At 45.5% G+C, this 23361-nt stretch overlaps 1 protein-coding gene across 1 annotated transcript in view; it reads right to left on the bottom strand.

Moving 5' to 3' along the window:
- Window positions 1-21329, bottom strand: part of INSC (INSC spindle orientation adaptor protein) — a gene marked incomplete at both ends in the record, with an annotated part of 133518 nt that extends 112189 nt beyond the window's left edge. Inside the window, one exon of the mRNA XM_080712163.1 lies at window positions 21234-21329. Coding sequence (XP_080568289.1) covers window positions 21234-21329 — 96 coding nt within the window. The remainder of the gene's footprint in view (window positions 1-21233) is intronic.
- Between the last annotated feature and the right edge of the window lie 2032 nt (window positions 21330-23361).

The following is a 23361-nucleotide window of genomic DNA, read 5'->3' as shown; positions in this document are numbered from 1 at the left end:
TCAACTACTTAGTGAGACCCTGTTTCAAAATAAAGAATAAAAAAATTGGGCGAGAGAGAGAGAGAGAGAGAGAGAGAGAGAGAGAGAGAGAGAGAGAGAGGGAGAGGGAGAGAGAGAGAGAGAGAGAGAGAGAGAGAGAGAGAGAGAGAGAGAGAGAGAGAGAGAAAGAGAGAGAAAGGGAAGAGAGAAGAGAAACTGATGCCCAGAGTTCCAAACTGTAGGTGGTAAGTAGCTCCCAGAGGGGATTTCCTGGGCCCTTAAGCCACCCTCACTGGGAGTTATATTGATTAAGAACATAGAATTAGGAGTCAGACCACCCAGGTTCAACTCCAAGTTCAATTGGTTATTAGTGGTATGTCCTTGGACATTAGGTTTCTTTGTCTACAAAATGGGATGTAAAGTAAGGATAAAATGAGAATTTTAAGATCACATATATGAAGTACAGGGATGATGTAAAGATTGGTCCTATTTCTCTTCTGGGAAGGACAACACCTAGCCCTAGGGAGGCAGATAGACAGAGGCCATTCTGCCAGCTCCCAAACTTCAACTATTGAATTGCTTTTTTCTACTTAACTTTTTATTGATCACCTCTTACTTTCTAACTTTCCCTGAAGTAGATGTTAGCCAAAGGCTGGAATGTTCCTTACCTTCGATTTGCAAAAGCAAGAGACCTTTCCCACTGGGCTGAGGTCCCACGATGCTAAAATTAACAATCAGTATACTTTAAGCTAATGACTTACTGGTTGTGACTGCCATGAATAGACATAACTCTCAGATAAAGGCCATTAGAGAAAATTGAATAGCTTCACCGTGGTGAAAATTTGGATACATCCTATTTCATAAATCACACTCAGAGGTCACCCTGGACAAGCTGCTTCTCTCTCTCTGAGTCATGATGAGGGCCCAGGTCGAAGTGGGTCCATATACCCTTGGGAAGGAAGACATAGGAGGGAGAATTATACAACCTCTTATAAGTTTTTATAAATATGACTTTCTCCTCCTTCTCAAGAGTAGCACATGACCGAGCTATTTCAACAATCATGACAAACCAATCCTTTCTGATTTTCGTCCTTTCCAAATTCTCCAAACTGGTATTTACTCAACATTGGGAAGGTAACATGGTAAAGTCATGGAAATCTGTGGCCAATCTTAGTTCTGCCTTTTACTAAGTCTCTCTGACCATCAGTCTCTTCGTTTTAGTGCTTAAAAAGAATCTATTCTCAGTATAAAATCACAAAAGATCATGTCGCCTGCAGATACTTCTGAGCAAGTTAAATTACAATATCAGAATCTATTTTGGCCCCAGAAGCTAGTTAATGATGCTGTATAGGAAGCCTCATGGTACTCTGTCTTTGTGCCCACTGATGGACCCATTTTCTATCCAGATACATAAAGCTGCTTTCTACCAAAAAGGAAAAAAGGAGGGTATGTTACATATATTGGAAATAAGCAAAGCTGCCCACTGAAGATATTTTATTAAAAAAAAAACTCAATATGTACAGACTGCTACGGTTTGAATATGTCCGCTCTAGAATTCATAGGATGAAACCTAATCCCCAAGGTAATAGAGTTGGAAAGTGGGGGCTTCAAGAGGTAATCAAGTGACGAGAGCAGACCCTCCTCAGTGGATTAATATCATTGTAAAAAGGGCTCACAGCAGTGGGTTCATTCTCTTGTCTTTATTTCCACAATGGTCATCATTTCCCCCTCCAGAGGAAATAGCATGAAGGTATCATCTTGGAAGAAGAAAAGGACCTCTCAAGACACCAAACCTGCTGACATCTCGATATTGGACTTCCTAGCATCCAGAACTGTAAGTCAGTAAGTTTCCATTCATTATAAAGTACTGAGTGTGTAGTATTTTGTTACAGCAGCACAAAACAGACTAACACAGAGAACATGTTTTGAATAACTACAAACAAAAACATTAAGGCATTTCTTGTGATTGGTAACATTAGCCCTAAAAAAAAAAAAAAAAAAAAAAAAAAAAACAATATCCCAGCTCATGCCAAGTGTGGTGATACACGCTTGTAATCCCAGCATTCGGGGGGCGAGACAGGAGGCTTGTGGTTCATGGACAGCGTCAGCTACTTAGTGAGGCCCTTTGCAACTCAGTGACACCCTGTTTCAAGAAATTAAAAAAAAAACACTAAAAAAAAAATAGGGCTGAGATAACAGTGTGTGATCACGGTGCTATTGCTATTGTCGTTACATCTTCATCTAAATAATTCTTATGTCTGGAGAGGAAAGGTATCAGTACATGGACCGTATGGTTTTTAGACTTAACTATTTGGGCCATAAAATGAATCAAGCATGAAAATACCCCATTCACAGTGTGCTATCTTATCAAGGCGCATTAATGTCTCAGATGCCATATGTCACAGGAGCATCTGAACACTGCCGTGCACAATACCTAGCACAGAGTGGGAACTCAATTAATGTTGGTCCTTCCTTCAGCAGAATATTACATGGACCTCCCAAGACACCTTGCACTTCCATCATTCTATGCATTCATCACGACACCCAGCACATCCCGAATGAAGTCCTCAATTCTCTTTCTCTATCTGCAGCTAATATCAATGCTTCAGAGAGGGCTCAACAAACAGCCTAATCTATACCATTTTTTCCCTCCCAAAAAGTGACCTAGGAATAAAGAAAACAGTAAGGTCTTGAACAACTTTAAGGTGTATTGCTACGGAAGGCTCACTTTCTCGCTGCTCCCTTCCTCTTCCCCTCTGTGCCTGTTGAAGGATGCCATGGTAGCCCAAAAGCCACAGAAAGACAAAGTGAAAAGATGGACGGTGAATCTTGCCAAGAGCATGTGGGTGAGCAAGAACGCATAAAAGTGTGCTATGCCACTAATATGTGGGCTATTTACAGCAGCTAGTCTTTATTGACTGGGTTAATTGTGAGAATTAAAGGAAACACTAAATTTAAGGTACCTAAATATGCTATATACATGGAAGTTGGGTTATAAAAACAAATTCTGTTTCCTTTCTGCTTCACTCTTAAAGGAGATGGTGAGCTATTTTGTTTTTCTGCTGACAAGTAGCTTCCTGGGCTCTGGCTCTACTTCATGTATACAAGTTGAAAGGGCAAGAGTGGTCTAGAATAAATACCTATAAATATTTAAAGTCCCAGCAACTCTGAGACTAAGATTCTGTTTCTTAATACTGCTTTCGCTATTCAATATGGATGTATTAATTCATCTTAATTCCTAAAATGTACTATAGTCATGTCATTCTAAGACACATACTTTATATTTTAAATCTAAAATTAGGATTATGTTTCAGCCAGTGGCATCTTGGCATTGTGTCGCAGTTTATTGGAGCTGCATTTTTTATAAAGTAGCATGTCATCTTACAATATATGGCACCTAAATTCAGCAAAATATAGCATTAGACACTTGACTATGTGCCAAGAATTCTTCTAAGTGTTTCACATAAATAAATGTATTTATTCCCCTCAACGTCCAAAATAATCAGTACTACTCTTTCCCCCATTTTAAAGATGTGGGAAAAAAAGACCCAGAGAGGTCCAATAATATGGGAAGGTATGCTGCTAATTATTTGAGTGAATGTGAAAACTACACTTTCTATTTAAGGCACCCCATACCATGTCAATGTTTTTTAGTACCTGATTTTCAGTTGACAATTAAGGCCTCTTCTTACAGGAAAAGTTCACATGGGATTTTTATTTCCAGCAGTATGGTATACCAGACTCTCTAAAACACTTTTCCATAAACAACTTTAAAGGATGGATAAAAAATGTTTTTATTGTTTTAAAAATACATCAATGAGCCAGGAGTAGTGGCACCCACCTATAATCCCAGTACTTGGGAGGCTGAGACAGGAGGATCGAAGGTTCAAGGTCAGCCTCAGTAACTTAGTGAGACTCTCTGTTTCAAAATAAAAAAAAATAGTACTCGGGGTGTAGCTCAGAAGTAGAATGCCCCTGTATTTAGTCCCCAACACAATACATATATGTCATGAAGCTGGCAAAAATGTAATAAATTTGGAGAGGCCAAAAGTGGAAGCAGGAGGTTTTCCCCCTGAGAACAGCTGTTGAACATTGCATTCCTGGCCTTTTGTTTCATGTGTGTGCAGAGCAAGAGAGACAAGAGATTAAGTCTAGGAACTTCCAAAGAGGAGGAATAAAGTAGGCATGCAGAAGACCAGAAACTCGGTGTAAGGGGAAGTGGGAAATAAACCTTCTGTCCCCAAAGTGTCAGCAAGAAAAGTTGAGAGTTAATCATCACACTACAGCTCTCATATATCCTGTGACTTGGATTCACATTATCAGTGTGTATATTGAGGAGGAAAGAGGGGGACTCAATTAGAGAATTTAGTTTCAAAAATTGAAAGAGAGAGTTCGAGACATTTTTAAGAACAAAGACTATAAATATTGCCAAGCACATTTGAAAAAGAACCAGATATAATTTCTATAAATTAAATACAAAAATTAAAATGAAAAACTCATCAGACAGATTATTCACAGCTAAAAGATGGATTGGTGTATTAAAAGACAGAATGCAAGAAATTCTCCAAAATGCAGCCCAGAGAGACAAAGAGAGAGAGAGAAAACGTAAGAAAATTGTGTCAAAGCTAAGGAAAATAGAGTGATGTAGTCCAACCAGCATTTCACTGAATTTCCAAAGAAAGTTAAGGGAGAACATGGACCATGGGTGGATGGGGAGATGGAGGGAGAGAAGGCTGAAGAGTGATATTCAAATAAAATATTTTCCAAATCCAGAAATCACAATGAATCTGAAGCAGTATACATACAAAAGACATACACATCCTAGACAATTCATAATACTAAAGAATACCAGAGACAAAGAGGACTTCAAAAGCATCTAAAGGGACAAGTTAATTACGATGACAGATGATGTCTAAATAGCAGTAGTAATGGTGAGTAAGATTCAGCAGACGGGTAACAGGCAAGCACCTACCTGCAGAAAATGGTTGTCCTAACATTCTGTATCCAGCAAAACTCTCTATTGAAGGCACAGATGAAATAGGCCATTTTTTCAGAAAATCAAAAATGTCACATGAAAGGAAATTCTGAAGGTTTTGCTTCAGGTAAAATAATGTAATGTTAGGTGGAACGTTCAAGACATGAGAAAGAAATATGAACAAACTGACCTGAAACTATTTTGATAAGCCCAAACCAGCTTTAATGACAAGAAAAAATTAATACCTCATTCATGAAAAGGGGTAAAATATTATGTTGAAAGTATTATATGTAAAATCAGAAAGGTAATCACTAAAGTGTTCTAAGTTTCTTCTGTTTGCACGGGGAGGATGTACTATAAGCATAAACTAAAATTATCCATAAAGTTTAAGTTTGTTTTTGAAACTATGAACAAGCTAGACAAACTTTTGGTAAGATCAGAAAAGAGGAAAAAACACATATAAATATTATTAGCAGTAAGCTTCTTTTATTGCTACAAATGGGGCAGAGATAAGAAAATATGATGCAATATCTTTTTTTTTTTTTTTTGGTGGTACTGGGGTTCCTGGAAGCCCTTCTAACTCCGGGCTACACTCCCAGACCTATTTTATAATTTTTTGATCCTTCTGTCTCCACCTCCCAAGCACAGGGATTACAAGCGTGCACCACCACGCCCGGCTTCGCAATATCTTCGAAAACATAAATAAATCTGATAACTCCCTAGAAAATGCAATTTGCCAAAATTGCCTCAAGAAGAAATAAGTCTATAACCACTGACTGAATTAATCAATACCTTAAAATCTCCCCATAAGGAAAATGACAGACCAAGAGAAGTTCACAGATGACTTTATGACATTCAAAAGAAAGATGTTACCCAAAGTCTTCCGGAGAGTAGGAAAAAAAAAAAAACCACACGCACTTCCAGTGATTTTATGAGGCTGACATAAGTTTTATGCTATAACTAAATAAGAAAATACAAGAAAGTAAATGTATAGACCAATCTCATCCATGAACATGGAAGAAAATATGCTAAACAATAATAGCAAAAAAAAAAATCTAGCTACATAGGGAAAGGATAATGTCATGCCCACATTGGGTTTAGTTTTAAAGGTACAGTTAGTTTACCATTAGAAAAGAGATGATTGAAACCTACCACATTTTGTTTTATTTTTTGCAGTACTGGGGATGGAACCCAAGGACATTCTACCTCCGAGCTACACCCCCAGTCATATTTTTTTATTCTTTATTTTGAAACAGAGTCTTGCTGAGTTGCAAAGAACCTCACTGAGAAGCTGAGACTATCTGAGAACTGTGATCCTCCTGTCTCAGCCTTCCAAATGCTGGGATTATAAGCATGCACTACCACGCTTGGCTTGAACTGATCATATTAACAGGGCATAAAAAGAAAACTCTTATGACCATGTGTGCATATATAACTCTACCATCTTGTACTCCATTAAGATGTATGACTACAGTGTACCAATAAAAAAATTAAAAAGTAATTTGATGAGTTTCAACATCAATTCATAATAAAATCTTTGAGCAAACTAGGAATAAAAGGGACCTTTCTTAAACTGATTGTAAGGCATCTACTAAGAAAAAATATACTGTGAATCACATACTTATTGATGAAGGTTGAAAGTATTTCCTATGAGATCAGAAACAAAATAAAGAAGCCAATTCTCACCAATTTCTACTCATTTTTGCATCAGATATTGTAGCTAGGACAGAGAGAAGAAAAACATGGCACAGACAGGATGAAAACTGCCATTCTTTGCTCCGGGGCTGGCGTATCTGCCCATGCATGACAGCAACAGCACGCTGCCAAGGGAGGGAGTGAAGGATGAAACTAGTCTCTGCTGTGTTCACCCAGCCATGCACAACATGGGCTAGGTCAGCCTGGCACAAAACTATAGTTTACTAAGCAAGCCAAGTGTCCATGGGTCTGTGTCCTCCCAGACAAAGTAGCCGTTTCAAATTCCTCTAAGAATGCAGTATTCATTCTCATTGTCTATGTAAAAGATGCCAAAGTACCTACAAATACTTACCTTAAATTATAAAGGAACTTACAAAGTTGTCTAGAAATGACTATACAGAGCAGAGCATAGTGGCCAACATCTGTAATCTCAGTACTTAAGAGGCAGAGACAGGAGGATTGCAGGTTCCGAGCCAGTCTCAGCAACTTAGCTAGGCCCTCAGTAACTTGGTGAGACCCTGTTCCAAAATAAAAAAATTAAATAGAATTGAGGGTGTAACTCAAAGGTACACCTCTGTGTTTAATTCCATTACCACCAAAAAATAAAAAGGAAAGGAAAAAAAAGTCATGCACAGTGCTGCACATGTGCAACCCCAGTACTTGGGAGGCTGAGACAGGGATATTGTAGGTTCCAGGCCAGCCTCAGCAACTTAGAGAGATTTTCAGAAATTTAGCAAGACCCTCTTTCAAAATTAAAAGGGTTGGGAGTATAGCTCAGAGATATAACGTTCCTGGGTTCAAACCCCAGTACCAAAAAAAAAAAAAAAAAAAACAAGGAAGAAGAAAAAGAAAAAAGTTAAGTGTAGTACTAGACACAAGCACATATATGAAATTTAGAAGAAAGGCCATTAGAAAAAGGGGGAAAAGGAAGAAGAGAAAAAGGATTAGAGGCCATTAATAAGAACAATAAAAATATACAAGGTATATCAAAATGAATAATGTATAAGTCCCTTATAAGGAAATCACAAGGCATTATTAAAAGATATTAAAGAAGACCAAAATAAGTTAAAGGATAATTCAGGTATATGAGATATCATGTCTATGAGAAGGAAATATCAATTCACTATATAAGGATCTATTGATTCAAAATGATCCCATTCAAATCCCCACTGTATTTTTTCCCTAGAATTTGACAAGTTGAAACGTATAGCCAAGATATTCCTGAAAAAGAAATTGGGGGGATTTTTCCCGGAAGACAGAAAGGCTTTTTTCTTAAGTACAATTTGTTGCTAACCCTGGAATAAACTTAGGGAATTGAATCGTAGCCCCAGGATAAATCCCACAAATAAGAACACTTAATTAGTGACAAATGATGGGGAGATGGAGGGTGACATATTCAGAGCACATACGTGTCAACAAGAAAAGGAAGGTCAACTAAGAGGCCTGGGCTGGGTCAGAGACCGCTCACCACCCTGCTGAAACAGCACAGAGTAGTGCCAGGATGGGCGGGGGGAGTAAAACTTGCTGCAGGAATTGCTCCCCCTGCCCTTTGCATATCTATCCAGGCCCATTTCTTCCTGATCCCATACCTGGCCAGCTCTGAGGCCAGTCTGACATCCTGCCCTGGTCTAGGTGCTGGAGGTCAGGCAGAGCATCTGCTGAGCATCAAGCCCCAAATAGATGATAGAGAAGAGATGAACCAGCCACTTTTCTTCTTAAAATGTCCTCTTCCACTGAGAGAGTTATATAAATGCATCATTAAATAAAACATAGTAATTCCCTCAGGATGAGTCAATGAGGTGCTTGATCTTTTTCTGCCATGAGTGCTCTATATGGCCTTGGACAACTTATGTCCTTTATCCGAGCCTCCAATTTTCCATCTATAAGAAGATAGGGCTGGACTAGACGGGCTCCCTCTCTGCATCTAATGTCCCTACAATCCAATGATTCCCCCATCTCGAAAGCCTCAAGAGTCATGACCAAGGCCAGACCCAAACTCTCCAGGTTGCTCTGCCCATTACCCAGGCTGCTCTGTGTTCTTGGCTCAAAGGTAGTTTCTAGTTACAGGAGACATCTGGGGTTTGTCCCAGTGACAGCCACTCACTTCTTCTGCTGGAGGTCGCCATCGGGACCTCCACGTCATTGCAGCCCTGGCTACTGTGCATCTGGGGGCCACCCCAACAGGATCCCTGCTGGGCAAAAATCCAAGAAGGCTGGCACAAGGCCACAGTCTTGCTGGCTCCCAGACCCCAGCTTGTCCCCCCTCATGCTGATGTCAGTTTCAGCCTCTTAAAGCTTCATTCTAATCCTAAAACCCTCTTGAAAACCTGGTATGTCTCCCTCAGGCCTGAGCTCCTCTGCCTCTTCCTAGATCTCTGGTCCCTGGTCCCAGCCCACCCTACCTCTTCTTAGCACAAGTGGAATCATGGAAGGGGTCTGGGGAAAGGAGGAAGGAAGAGAAAGGGAAGGTTTGGAGAAGAAAACAGAATGGTATGTGCATATATAAATGTATCACTATCAATAAAATAATAAAAAATGATAATGATAAAAAGAAAAGAACCAGAAGCTCCACCTAGAAGCTTCCTCTGACCCCTCATCATAGGATTCCTTGAATACTGACAGGGCCTGCTTGGTTCATCACTGACTGTGACCTGTGGATGCATCTTGTCTCCATGCTAGGACCAAAGTCCCACAAGAGTATGCCCGCATCAGCCAGCATCCAACACAGTACTGCACAGGTAGCAGGTGAGGACCTGTTATCAGCAATGGAGAGAGCTGGACAGATTGCTGGAGGAAGCAGGAAGGAATGGCCAGTGACAAAGGGCCTCACATAGGCCTTTGAAAGGAATGGGACATGAGTGAATAAGTGGACCTGGGTCCACACCACCACCTCCTGTCCCTAATTTACTAAATAGTCTCCTTAATTCCTCTCTTCCTCCTTCTCCCTCCCTCCAGCAATTTATGTTCATAGCAGCCAGATCACATCCTTCTTCTTCTCTAAACTGTCCAATATCCACCCTCATCACTCAGACTTGAAACCAAAGGTCTTCAAATAACGTACAAGAAATTTCACGATCTGGCCACCATTGTAGCCTTGACCTCCACCTCTGCTGGTGCCTCATCTGCCCCTTCACTCCAGCCTCACTGGCCCTCAGGCTCCACCTCAAACTTGCCCCAGAGCCTTTGCTCCTCCTCTTCTCTATGTGACTGCTCCTCCCCCTCCCCCAAAAGCACATAGCTTACACCTCCACTGCCTTCTGGCCTCTGATTAAATGTCTGCTCATCTGAGAGAGTCCTATAAAAACACATACACCTCCCACTCTGGAGCCCACTTACTGTTCTATATATTTTTCCATGGCACTCAGCACCATTTGCCTACTGTAAATGGCCCTGTTTACTATCCAGTCTTCCCAAACCAAAAGGCAAATCCTTCAAGGACATGAAGTTTGTGTTTTTCTCCCTTCTGTATCCCCAGTGCCAAGGATGAGACATGACCCATAGGTGCTGAGCAGATTCTTGTCGAGCACCTCTGTGAGTGAGGGAATGAGTGAATGGGTCTGTAACTTAGACCTTTGGTACCTTCGGGTATTTTTCCAAGATGCTCTTATCTGATGCAGCTGCCATTGTCCTGCGTCTGGTGGGTCCCAGCCCTGTCTGCCACTGCAGCAGATGGACTGCACGCGCTCTGGGGAGCTCTTTGTAAGTGACAGCCCCCAGAGAACTGGAAGGGCAGCTCAGTGGTGGGGCCAGGATTAGTCCACCGCCTGGTTTCTAAATGTCACATTTGAAAATCCTTCTCCCCACTCCCCCCACCAGCATCTCTGCAAATTTCATGGGGTTAAAGTTCAATTGTGGTAGAAAATGAAAGGGAAAACAAAAGCAACCTCTTTTCCACAGCACGGCGCACAGGGAGCCGTTTCCCCATCAGGCCTGAGCCTCCGGCCCAGCCACCACCTCAGGTTCCTCTCATCAAGATGCCAAACCCTTAAGCTCTTGGCATGTGGAAGCCAGGAAAGCAGAGAGCGGGATAAGAGGGGTCAGCGGTGTGGCAGCTCTGGCCAGCCACCTTTCCTGCTGATCCCCTGCAGTCACACACAGCCTGGCGCACACAGAACAGCAAGCATCCCCCCCGCCCCCGCTGAAGGTGTCCTTACCTGAGTTTCTGGGCTGTGAGGACCAGAGGAAAGAGGGATGGAAGAAAGGACACCGAGGGGGACTCATCTGCCTTAGCCCTCCTTAAAAATCCAACTTAAGGCTTTGTTCATGAATGGATAAGTGGTGACAGATGGGCGGGCGGGTCAGTGACTGAAAGAAATGACACAAAGCCTTGAAAGGGCGAGTGAGTGAGGAGCGCAGCACTGGTGAGTGGCGGTGGGGCTGGCTGAAAGGGCTGGCCTGTCCCCGTGCCGTGACATCTTTGCAAGGACGGTTTGTAAGGCTGGGCAAGATTGGCTCTGGATTCTCTTTTGGGGGAGGTTGGCAGTTTCTGGCCCATGTGAACTTGAAAGTAACTATTAAGCTCCAAAGAGCTCTAAGAGGAGTGTGTAAAGAGCTTTCACACAAGCAGCTAAGGAGCCAAGTCAGGACCACTGGGAAGCCTTTCAGATCTACCTCATGCTTTACGAACCAGAGATGGGTAAGTGGAGAAGCCACAGCCCAGGGATGCTCTGAGATTAGCTGCCCACGCTAGGGAGCTCCTTAGACTCATCCAGGAATTAGATCGTGACCTCCCAAAAGATCTTGAAGTCTACCTTATTTGCCCAGAAGATGGTAGAATCTTTGAGTAACAGGCAAGTGGCTAACGTACTTCAAATGGAACATGTCCCAAAATGAATTACTATCTTCATCTTCAAATCTACTTCTGTCTTAAATTTTTATATTGCTAAATGGTACCATCATACATCTAGTTGCTTAGCTGATAACACTTCATTCATGCATTCACATATATTTGTGGCACGTGTCAGTATTGTGATTCCTGCTAGGCTACAGTAATGAGCAAAACCAGACGTGGTCTATATTAGTTAGATTTTATTTTTATAGCTGTGACCAGAAAACCTGACAAGAGCAATTTAGATGAGAAAAGATTTATTTGGCTTGTAGTTTCAGAGATTCAGTCCATAGTCAGTTGGCTCTAAGGCAGAAATATCATGGCAACAAGGTGTGGGGGAGAAACAGCTGCCCAACTCATGGTGGCAAAAAGCAAAAAGATGAGAGGAAGAGACCAAGAAAAGATACAATCCCCAAGGTGGTGCCCTCTTCCCCATAACCTCCCTCCCTTCACATAAATTGCGACCCAGTAAACCCATTCAAACTACTAATACATCAGTGGACTTATCCACCAATGAGGTTAGAGCCGTGATTCAATTATTTTGCCTTTTGACATTTCTGCATCACCAATACATGGTTCCCAGCCCTCACTGAACTCTAATCAAACAAAAAAGATAAGTATTAATTTTTACATAAACATCTAGAAAGTTGCAACTCCTCTTTGTAGGAGAAGTGTTTTGAGGTTTCATAAAATGGGATCTGACTTTGTCATGGAGTCATGGAAGTGCCTATGGAGCTGAGAACTGAACTGAGAGAGATAAGTAGGAATATGGTAGGTGAAGAACAGAGAAGCGTTCTAAGTAGGGGAGCTGCCGCTAATGCACAGGTTAGTTGCAAGAGGGACCTAACAAGCCTGAGGGACTGGGACGGAGAGGAGGCAGCAAGAGGAGTACTGTGTGGGAAGACAAGATGGCAGGCTTAGACAAGCACGGCCAACCTTGTAGAACTTACTAACACTTTGATCTTTATCAAAGATCAAGGGGAAGGCACTGAGGCTTTTGTTTTCTTCTTTTTTTATGGTACTGGGGATTGAACACAGGGGCATTCTACATCCAAGCTACATCCTCATCCCCAGCCCTTTTCACTTTTTATTTTCAAATAGTTGCAGAGGGTCTTGCTAAGTTGCTGTGGCTGGCCTCAAACCTGTAATCCTCCTGTCTCATTCTCTCAAGCACTGGGATTAAAGAGCACAAAGCTCTGATCTCACATTGTAGAGGCCGGAAGCAAGATGGCGAGCAAGCAAAGGGAGTCAAAGAAACAAGCACAGTCCCCACGGTCGCACCCCCAGGATCCTGCCTTCTCCAGCCACAGCCCACCGGCCTTGTTTACCACCTGGATACATCCAGGATTTATCTACTGATGGAACTGCAACCCTCTTGGCTTAACTATAGCAACCCTAAGCTCTTCAGGGGACAGTCTATATCTGACGATAGCAGGTGATGCTGGTGGAGATGGAGGAAAGTGATGAATTGGAAAGATACATCCAAACATCAACGGGCATGGAGAAGGGCTGGATCTGGGTTGGCGAGACGGTGGTGTTGAGGATGCTGGCTGGATCTCTGACTTGAACATCTGCAGAGCAGAAGGAGCCAGTGAGATCTTAAATGCTGATGAGATCAGGCTTAAGGCAAGTGCAAGGGAAGAAAGCTAGAAAATCTGTTTTGGATATGTTGAGTTTTGCAGGCCTTCCAGGCATCAACCTGGGAGGCCCCGTGACTCCAGCTCCTTTGTCTTCTGTACCAGTCAGTCACTGTGCCCTATTGACTGCCTTTTATCCATTCTGACTCAGTTTGGACAGGTCCTTGTAATTATTGTGCAAGTAATTAAAACATTCTCTAGGCTCTCTCTCTTCTTTAAATCCATCTACCTCACACTCTACGTCTTTGTAAATAACACCTCTTGAAAGAGTCTTTTGCTGACCATCCATTGTAACATACCTCTACCCTACTGCTCTCTGCCGCAGGCTCTTGAGGTTGTTTTCTTCTAGCAACACCTAGCAACATATTGGATGTATTTATTACAGAAATAAATAGACATGTATGTCCTAGACCTGCTAAAGGGGCACAGAAGCAATGACACACCAATAACAAGGAACATATGTGGTGTCTGGATCTTGCTTCTAAATACCATTCTTTGGAAAAATGATCCAGGAATTGCTGACCAAATAGGGAATCCCTGGGCTGGAGAAAGAAGAGAACAAAATGAGCCTGTAACTTCTTGCCATTGCAGACAGTAAGGAAGTACTCATAAAATCATGGGGCGAGTAAAAATAAACACAAGCCTTCTTGCACAGCTTCCTACTGTTTGAATCTGGGACAATGCAAACATCAAAACGAAATACAGTAAGCCGGGTGTGGTGGCACATGCCTGCAATCCCAATACTTGGGAGGCTGAGATGGGAAGATCGCAGGTTTGAGACCAGTCTCAGCAATTTAGCAAGACTCTTGGCAACCTAGAAAGACCCTATTTCCAAAAAAACAAAAAGTAATCTGTGTGTGGCAGAACATGTCTGTGATCCCAGTACTTGGGAGGCTGAGACAGGAAGATCACAGGTTCAAGGACAGCCTCAGAAACTTGGTGAGACTCTGTTTCAAAACAAAAATAAAGTAAGTAATGGGATAGCTTGGAGATAAAATGCCCCAGAGTTCAATCCCCAGTACTACAAATAGGCAAATAAATAAACAATTTTTTTTTAAGGTCTAGGGTTGTAGTTTGCAGGTGTATGCCTCTGGATCCATTCCCAGTAGCACTAAATAAATAAATAAATAAATAAATAAATAAATAAATAATAAATATTGTAACTCATTGAATAAATTAAGAATATGAAATATCCTAGTGAGAAGAAAAAAAGAAAAGGGCGAAGGAAGGAAGGAGAAAGAGAGGGAGGAAATTATCTTTCTTACAGTAAAGTGCCAACAAATACAGAAGAAATGATGAATTCAAAATTATCAGTGGTGATAAAACTGGTGGGTATAAACTTGCCAAGAAACAAGATACCCACCTAGTCTCAAAGCATCTCTCCACAAATTACTTATTAATTACCAAGGGAAAAAAAGGTAATTTTACTGTGGAGAATCTGGTAGAGTTAACTAAGCCAGTGATGAGTGCCTCCGTCGCCGGCAGTGGCCAGTCCCCACGTCATAGCCTGCTGACAGATAGGCTGCAGAGGACACATTTTCCTGCCCCAAATGCATAGCTTGGATTATGCAGAACCACCAGACAAACCCAAATTGAGGAATGATCGACATAATAATCACTTTGGTCATAATTGCCTCTCACACTCAGCAAAGCTTCTTGCCTTAGCACATTCTCTCTCTCTCTCTCTCTCTCTCTCTCTCTCTCTCTCTCTCTCTCTCTCTCCCTCTCCCTCTCTCCCTCTCTCCCCCTCTCCCTCTCTCCCTCTCTCTCTCCTCTTTCTGCCTGGTGTACCCTCCTTTAACTTCCTGGCAGCTTCCCAGATCCAGCACATGGTCCTTTCACCTCTGGGAAGCCTCTGTGTACCGCAGTTGGAGGTGACACTTCCTCCTAGAGACACCAGTGCCTCCAGGACCTGGTTTGATCAAGCCCACAGACATGCCCTTGTCTGTTTACAAGTCTGTCTTGCACATGATCTGACTGCAGCTTGAGGACTGGGATACTCCCTGCCCCTCTGTCGCTCGTCTGGGTCTTGACAAAGGAAATGATCTCAGTGAAAACTGGGAGCAGGAGGACATCAGCACTAACTGAACTTTCTCGGTCTTTCAAGGGAGCCTCTGACTTCAGTGTCTTTCAGTATGCTCAAAAAATATGGAAGAGCAAGGGAAGTGAGTTCTTCCCTGTTTACACACAGAGAGACCCAGGGAAGGGATGTGACGTAACCCAAGGTAACACAGCATCCCTAGAGGCAGAGCTACTGCAGAAAATAAGAAATCCACATCACTTGCCAGTCAACCCATGCTGTTCTCAAATGATGGATGGGGCCAGAAGGGAGGATATTCCCTTTCATGGTTTGCCTATTTTACATCAGAAGCTATGCCTCAAATAAATTTCCTAGTTCTAATATCACAATTATATTACAAGCAAACCCATTTTAAAGATGAGTAAGCTGAAACTCCAAGCCAGCTTTTCTGGCTGCCTTTCCCCTGTGCAATGCCAGTATGTGCTGCCTGCCTGACCTTCCATCAGAAGTGAGAGGGCCTGACTGCAATGTTAGGCCCCAGCACAGCACCTTTTAAGGCAGCACAACACACTGGCCCACTAGGCAGCTCGTACACTTAGGCCACAGGCCATGCTTCACATGGTTTCCAAACCAGGATATTTGGTTTGTAAGACAAAACCTCCGTTTTTCCAGGAGAAAAGTGAGCACGCTACACAATTACCCAGCCAAACTGCTGACGCCTATGGACACCGGATCATGCCGCACAAAGTCTGGTCTGCCAGGAGACGTCCTCAAAGGATCCAGGACTCAAAGGATCCCCCTCAGCTTGGCACTGAGGGGATCCTGGAGCCGGGGGGGAGGGGAGGCTGAGCCGGCTGCATCGCTGGATGCTGGATTCCCGGGACAGAGATCGCTCCAGCGTAAGAGATTCCCTCACTTAAGTTCTGATGCCCCACGTGGTGCACTCTTGCTCCACTGCAAATCTTTGTCACCTGGCTGAATTTAAAGTTGAGGAAACAACCAGAAGACGAGCTGTGTGAATCTTCAGGAGAGATGCAATCACATCCTAGACTTACCTTTCTGATGAACCATTAGTTTGTGAAAGAATGAACCCTTCGTTTATACCAAGCCCCACCACACAAGAGGCAGGACTCACAACACCTTTCCTCTTTCCCATTTCATGGCCAAATGCTTTTGGGAGGACTGGTCTTGAACACAGGCAACGGACACCAGCTGGGGCTGACTTGGCATGTGCTGGGAGGCAGGCACCAATGCAGTGCCCGAAATCCCACCCTGAGGGATGCTCTCTTCATTCTTTGGTGCTAAGACTTGCCCTCTTGAATTCACCCTTCCAACCATTAATGGCTCTGGGCAGGGTAAAGTAATCATATGGAATGAATAGTCAAAGTTTATGCAATTTGCAGTATGGTTCCACACTTTGCAGATAAGAGATGACTTTCTGCCATTAGGCAGACTTGAGACCCCTTAAGAGAAAACAAAAAGAGAGCACTGGCTTGTGGTCCACTGGAGAGATCAAACTAGGCTCTCATGTGCCCCTACATACTCCAGACTCCTTACCCCAACCTCTGGTTCTATGAGGCCCCAATCAGAGATGATGTGGTCCCTGCCAGGGTAGATGGGGCCCAGATCCAAGAGACACAAACCTCCCAGCAGAACCCTGGGCTGGGCAGGGCCACGTAAGGAAGGGGTAGCCGTGGGGCCAGGGCCAGGTTTAGAGCAAGGGTCAAACTCCTCCGGGCACCCAGACACTTGAGCTTTTGAGACAGAGAGGAGCTGGCAGCCCAAGCACTCAAAGCAGGGGGCGTTGATCAATGGCCTGATTCATTCTCAACAATCGCAATTGTCTGAAATAGCACAGAGATGGGCATTATCTCCCAGAGCCACTAGGAAGAAAAGCCCCGAGACGCGGTCACGAATCAGAGTCAAGCATACAGAAGCCACGATTGAGACATATGGTTTAAATAGATCGTATATTTTAAATTGAGAATGTCTCAAAAAAAATCTATACAATGTGGTTCCTCTTCTCAGAGACCAATAAAATGTTAAATTGCTGGTTGTTCATGTATTTATCCTGGTCTCCTGCTACAAAGAATATGGAGTTTGTAGTTAAAGATGTATAGTCTATAAAGTTGTTAAAGTAAAAATTAAGAGTCAAAGCCCTGACTCCAACTAACATTTTATTTACTAGAATGTTATTTACCTAGTAACTCCATTTTAGTAACTGTGTTACTAGAATGTGATGAACTAAGAGTTTCCTAGCAGCCAGAGTGAGAAGGGAAACCCTGCCTTGCCTCACCAGCTTTGCTCCACAGTAATCCTGCTAGACTGACCACAGCCTGCCCCAATTTAACCGTCCCAGGGATCAGGATCAACGTCCAGGGTGAGATCAAGGGGAGGGTGGATCCTAGCAACCCTCTCAGGAGATAACTGAACCTGACTGGCCCCCCTGAATGTTATGGGATGGGCACCCCTTAGGCCTAATCGCAAACACTAAAAGGAAGTCTTCCCAACTTTCCAGTGGGCACCTCACAGAAACATGGCCAGAAAAGAATGGCCAAGATGGAAGAGAACTAGAAGACAAATAAAACAATAACAACAGTAATGATAACCACCAGCAGCTGGTGTTTGAGGGCACTACTTTTCTAAGCATTGGTTACAGTGTCCCTAGTGGCTTTCAGGGGAAGGAGGACATGGAGAAGATTCTATCAAGAGGAGAGATGACCCTGGATGAGGGGAGAGGGCAGAGCAGAGGCTGAGCCTCCACCTGCACTGGGAGACTCCAGCAGGACAGACTGAAAGCAAAGAACAGAAGCGTGACTCACTGTTCCTCTCAGTCCAAAGATGGCCCTGCCCCAGCCCCAAGGCTCACCGCTTGTCCACAGCAGGAAGGACCCAGGGCATAAACAAGAGCCTGGCACAAATTCCAGATGCTGAGGTCAGCCTCCAATCCTAGCCCACCCAGCTTGCTTTGGGAGATTGGACTTTTCACCTCTAAGAAGGTAAATGAAGCTTTGAGCCCCAGAGCTTAAGGGCCAAGGATGCTCTACCTGAGCCTCATGGGCAGCCTCAGTCCAGGGTAAATGAGGCACCCCAAAGACATCACATCACCAGACAAAGCCCGTCACTGCTGATACTCCCTCCTGAGGCCAGTTTTTTGGACCCTCCATTAGAGGTACCATCTCTAGGTTACAGGAGTCTCACGGGGGTAGGTTTGGGGGGGGGTAGTAAAGACTGAGGTTAAGACCAAATCTGGGGCATGTGTTTTTGCGTATGCACTTTACAGTGTGGACAACATGTGAAGCATACATGGACTCACATGTTGAACACACATGTGTCTTTGCATGCCCAGTGTTCACACGGGGGAAAGTGTGTGCAGGACAGGCTTTGGTGGGCAGGAATGTGTGTGTGCCTTGTGAGCAGGTGCCATGTGGGTGGACTCTCCCATCCCCTGCCTCCTCTCCTGGTGTGAAAGTGGAGTCCCAGAGCTGTTTCTCAAGTGGGGTCATCTCTCCAGTGTTGGCTGAGCGACGGACCACCTGTTCTGCTCACAGCACTGAGAAACTAAAGCTGCCTGACCCACAGACAGGACACCCCAGCTGGGGACAAGTCAGGTCACCCTAGAAAGAGTGAGTTCCCAGGTCGCTCCTTGCCCCCAGCTTCTGCTTTTTCGGACTCGCTGTCATCACAGCCCACTTGAGAAACACCGTGCCCCACACCAGTGCACTCCCACGGGTACAGACACCGTCCACCCAGCATGGCAGGTGCCACACAGACAGACGCACCTTCACCCGGCCCACCACATGCACCGACACACTCATCCACCCACACTCACGCCCTGGGGCACACGCTAATGTCCTGGGCCAGACACACACCCTCCGGCGGGCTCCTGCTCCCACTCAGGAGTGCTGTCAGCGACACACTTACACGCACTATCCAAACAGTCACAAACCTGCTCTGTCCCCCCACGAGCCAGGCAGAGCCAGCCCTGGATCCAGCGGAGTCGCAGGGTCGGCTTACTTACTGAGCGCACGGGGCGCAGGCCGGCGGTGGCAGCGCGCAGCTGGAGCTCCCGGGCCGCAGGGCGCAGAGTGGCCGCGGGGCCGCCCAGCCCGAGGGGCCGCCCGCCGCCCCCGCCCCGCCCGCTCCCCCGCCCGCGGCCTCCGGCGGCTGCGGAGCCCCAAGGCCGGGCAGGGCAGCCTGCTCCCTGCCAAGGTCCCGCGTCAGGCCCGCTGCCTGCGAGTCTCCGTGGGGCCGGAGGGCTATTTCGGAGCTCCTGGCAGTGGAAACGTCGCGCTGTCATCTGTGGGGGCGCTGGAATGGGGACGCGGTCAGGCCTAATTAGAGACCGGGCTCACCCCTGGGCCGGCCGAGTCAGGCAGACAGTCACCCCAGCCACGGCGGAGCCGTCAGGGCGGGGCGCCCACATGTGCCCCGCATGCCAACATCTGGAGAGGGCAAGAGAATGTGCTGCGATGGTTTCCCTTGGAGCTAAAACGAAACAAGGAAGGGTTTGGGTGCAGTTCACAGGTCTGCGCAGAGGGCGGCCGGAGGCCCCCAACTCCTGGAAGAAGACTTGGTTTATTCACCACAGGTGCTTCCCTTTGGAGGCTAAGTTACCCGCATAAGTCACCCCCACATGACAGGCCTGCCAGCAGAGACTCCTTTATGCCTTGGGCACGTCACGCCGACCCCTCCCACTCTGAAAATTGGCTAAGTAGAGAATACTGATTCCAACCCAAAAGCTCAGGAATGTTGGATGCTTAAACTGAAAGGAAGCTCAGAAGTCATCCCACCCAAGCCCCTCCACCCTGCATGGAGCCCCAGGGCCTGGAGAACCTTCCCCCCACCCCCACTGTCAGAGATCACCACGGAGGCCCCGGCCTGTGAACTGCACCCCAGGGAAACCATCACAGGACATTGTCTTCCTTTGGGCCCTGTTCCCAAGCTCAAACCTTCTAACTGGCGGGAAGTTATTCCTGACATCTAACCTAATCATGTGCAAACTATGTAAATTTGCTCATATTATGTGTTCAAACAGAGGGAGAGGGAGATCCAGGCTGTCTCTGTCTCCCAGAGCCCACTCCAAGGTCCTACTTCAGCCTTTTTTTCTTAATGCTATTTATGACTGCTGATTTTCTCACACTTTGGCTGAAACCCTTGCTCCCCAGCTCTGAACACACCATAGCCCCTGACAAGAATTCACCTGGCTCAGCTCTCTGGGGGCCCAGGGCTCTTTAGGTGACCAAGTCATTCCCCACACAAACCAGCTTTGACCCCAGGCTCCATCCATCCTAGACAGCCTGATTCTCCTCTCCAGTTGCCTGCAAGGGGCTTCAGCTCCTGCCTCAGCAAGTGCAGTTCCAGGGCCCCGGGGACCAGGCTTTGGGCCTCCAGGCAGCCTCCTGGTAACACTGGAGCCACACCTTCCTCGGTGGGCAGTTTGCAGAATCTTTTCTCAGTTCATATGTTCCCTTGAAGCACTTGACATTGATGTCCCTCACCCGACACATACACACACACACACACACACACACACACACACACACACACACACACCTTCCAGGCATGGCACAGCCTCCTGGACGCCTGAACTTCCCATAGGCCCATAGGTCAGGTATATGATAAAGACGGTCTGGACTTTGTCCTCAATGAGACCTTGTTTTGCATCCTGCATCTAGAACTACTTTCTAGTTGTGTGTTTTTGGACAAGTCACGTAACCTCTCCGAGCTTCAATTTTCTCACATATACAATGATTTATAATAACATCTTTGCCTGCTCTTAAGGTTTGGAAATAATAAAATAAGGTCTGGTGTGTAAAATTACCTGGAAAGTTAAGATATTTAGTTTATATACCAGAAATAAAATGGGGTTTAGTTATCATCAACAGTATCAGTGTTAGCAAAAAGTTTTAGTGGTCTTTTACTTCTGAGTCCTAATTCTATAACGGGATTTCAGGGCCAGCCAGAGAAGTATGACTTGGTTTGTTATATGTTCCCTTGAGGCACTTAACATTGATGCCCCTCACCCAACACATGCACACATGCACGTGCACACACACACACACACACACACACACACACCCCTTCCCAGGTACCTACAGCACAGCACAGCCTCCTGGATGCCTGGACTCCCCATAGGCCCCAGCCGCCTGGACCCTCACTGGCCGCCTCTTCGTTCTCTGGGGGCCGCCTCATGGCTCCAGTGTTGGCTGCAGCAACTCCAGATCTCCCTACAAAGACTCCTGTGAGCACCTCTCCTCTCCCTGCCCATCCTTCTGAGCCATGGCCTCAGGACTCTAGCAAAGCTGGCAGTGGCCTCCTTCAAGACAATTCAGGACTAAGCGACCCAAGGCAGCTCAGAGTTGAAGCATCCTCCCCCTCGGCTCCCTCTCCTCTTCCTGCCTGGCTTCTCAATGCTGTCCTGCTTAATTCTTAATGGAAATTCCATCTCCGGCGCCGGCCCTAGCTGGCTCAGGGAGTCCAGGCTAGATCCAGCAGCAAACTCCACCCAGAAAGAAGGGGTCTGTCTGGCCATCTAAATACATAGACACAAGCACACACTCAACCACATGCACACACACACACACACACACACACACACACAGCAGAGAGACATTTACAAACTCAGAAATTTTTACCCAGACACATCCACACACTGAAAGACAGGACACACTAACATTATCCCACGAACAGTGCTAAGTACTTTACAGGTATCAATTCTCTAATCCTCCTAATAGCACTAGACTCTGGTATCATCCACACTTTACACACGAGGAAACTGGGGCACAGAGGGGTTGGGTAACTTGTACCAAGGCATCTGGTAATAATAGCCTACCATGAGAGAACCAGGAACGGTGCTAAGAGGCGTGCACACGTGTTTCCTCCTGCCACCACAGCAACTTTCTGTAGAAGTTATTATTCCCACTATACAGAAAAGGAAAGTGGAAGCCAGGTGGCTTACATTACCGGTCTGGCCTCACAGCAGGCAAGATGGAGAGAGACTCTACAGAGGTATTTATGAAACCCCTTGTCAATGCTTAGGGAGCCATACAAGTAAGAGACACATGCTCACACTCAGAGGTGTAGGCACATTGTTGTTCAGTTTCCCTAAACAAAATAGGAGCCTTGGGAAAGGTCCAGAGCTGCCAAGCAAAGGTCCCCTCCAGCCTCTAGCCTTGGCCTCGGCCTCCATGTGCTTCTCCCCTCTCAAATGGCCTGTCCCTGATCCACCAATTTCACATGCAACTTGATGGAGGATGAGTTCTGACTTACAGGAAGGAAGGGCTTTAGATTTCCACTCCACTCAGCCATGTCCAGAGTCCTCCCCAGCCTCAGTTCCAGCTCCCCCAGCATGCCCTGCCTAGTCCCTAAAATAAGGCTCAGTGGCTACACCCTTGGAACAATCACAAACCGCATGTGGAGAGCACCTCAGACAGGGTCCCAGCCCCTGCTGCCTGGGTCTTGACCAGTATGAGTATGAGAATAGACGCAGAGAGGAGAAGAACTCAGCAGTCCAGGAAATCCAGCATGCTCTGCTTGCAGCTATGCCAGGAGTCTCTGGGTGGAGGCAAAAGACATGTGGACTTCTGGTATCCTCCCAAGGGTGCCCAGCAGAGAGGTCCAGGAAGGCCGCGAAAACAGCTCTAAAATAGCAGCCCTGTGGAGCATCATCACTGGAAGGTTTTTTTAAGAGGAATGTTTAACCCTCCAAAATGATCCAGGAATCATGGTGCAATGGCTTTAAAAAGGGGAGATGCTGCCGGGCATGGTGGCGCACCCTTGTAATCCCCATGCTTGGGAGGCGGAGACAGGAGGATCGCGCAGGTTTGAAGCCAGCCTCACTGGCTTAAGAGACCCTGTTTCCAAATAAAATATAAAATAGGTCTGGGAGTGTAATCCAGAAGTAGAAGGGTTCCATCCCCAGTACCACCAAAAAAAAAAAAAAAAAAAGGTGGGGGGAGATGCTCTAAGCCCCAAATTCTATATTCCTAAAAAGTCCACAGGTGATGCTACTGAGGTAGAGATCATACTTTGTGAGCCTCTAGAATTAGAGAGAGGAAGGGTTCATTCCAGTTCAAAACAGAATTTCCAACCCCACTTCAGAATGTAAATGTTTTCTCCTGAAAGTTCCCTAAAGAAAGAGGTACAGTCCTGCCAGCAGTATGTCCTTTCCCAAATCCAATCTACGTCTTCCCACTTTCTGTGTCACCCCTGCTGTCTGATGGGG

Source organism: Muscardinus avellanarius, assembly GCF_963383645.1.
Source record: "Muscardinus avellanarius genome assembly, chromosome: 1".
Classification (NCBI taxonomy): domain Eukaryota; kingdom Metazoa; phylum Chordata; class Mammalia; order Rodentia; family Gliridae; genus Muscardinus; species Muscardinus avellanarius.
The sequence above is the reverse complement of the archived record's forward strand: the minus strand, read 5'-3'. Positions and strand labels throughout refer to the sequence as shown.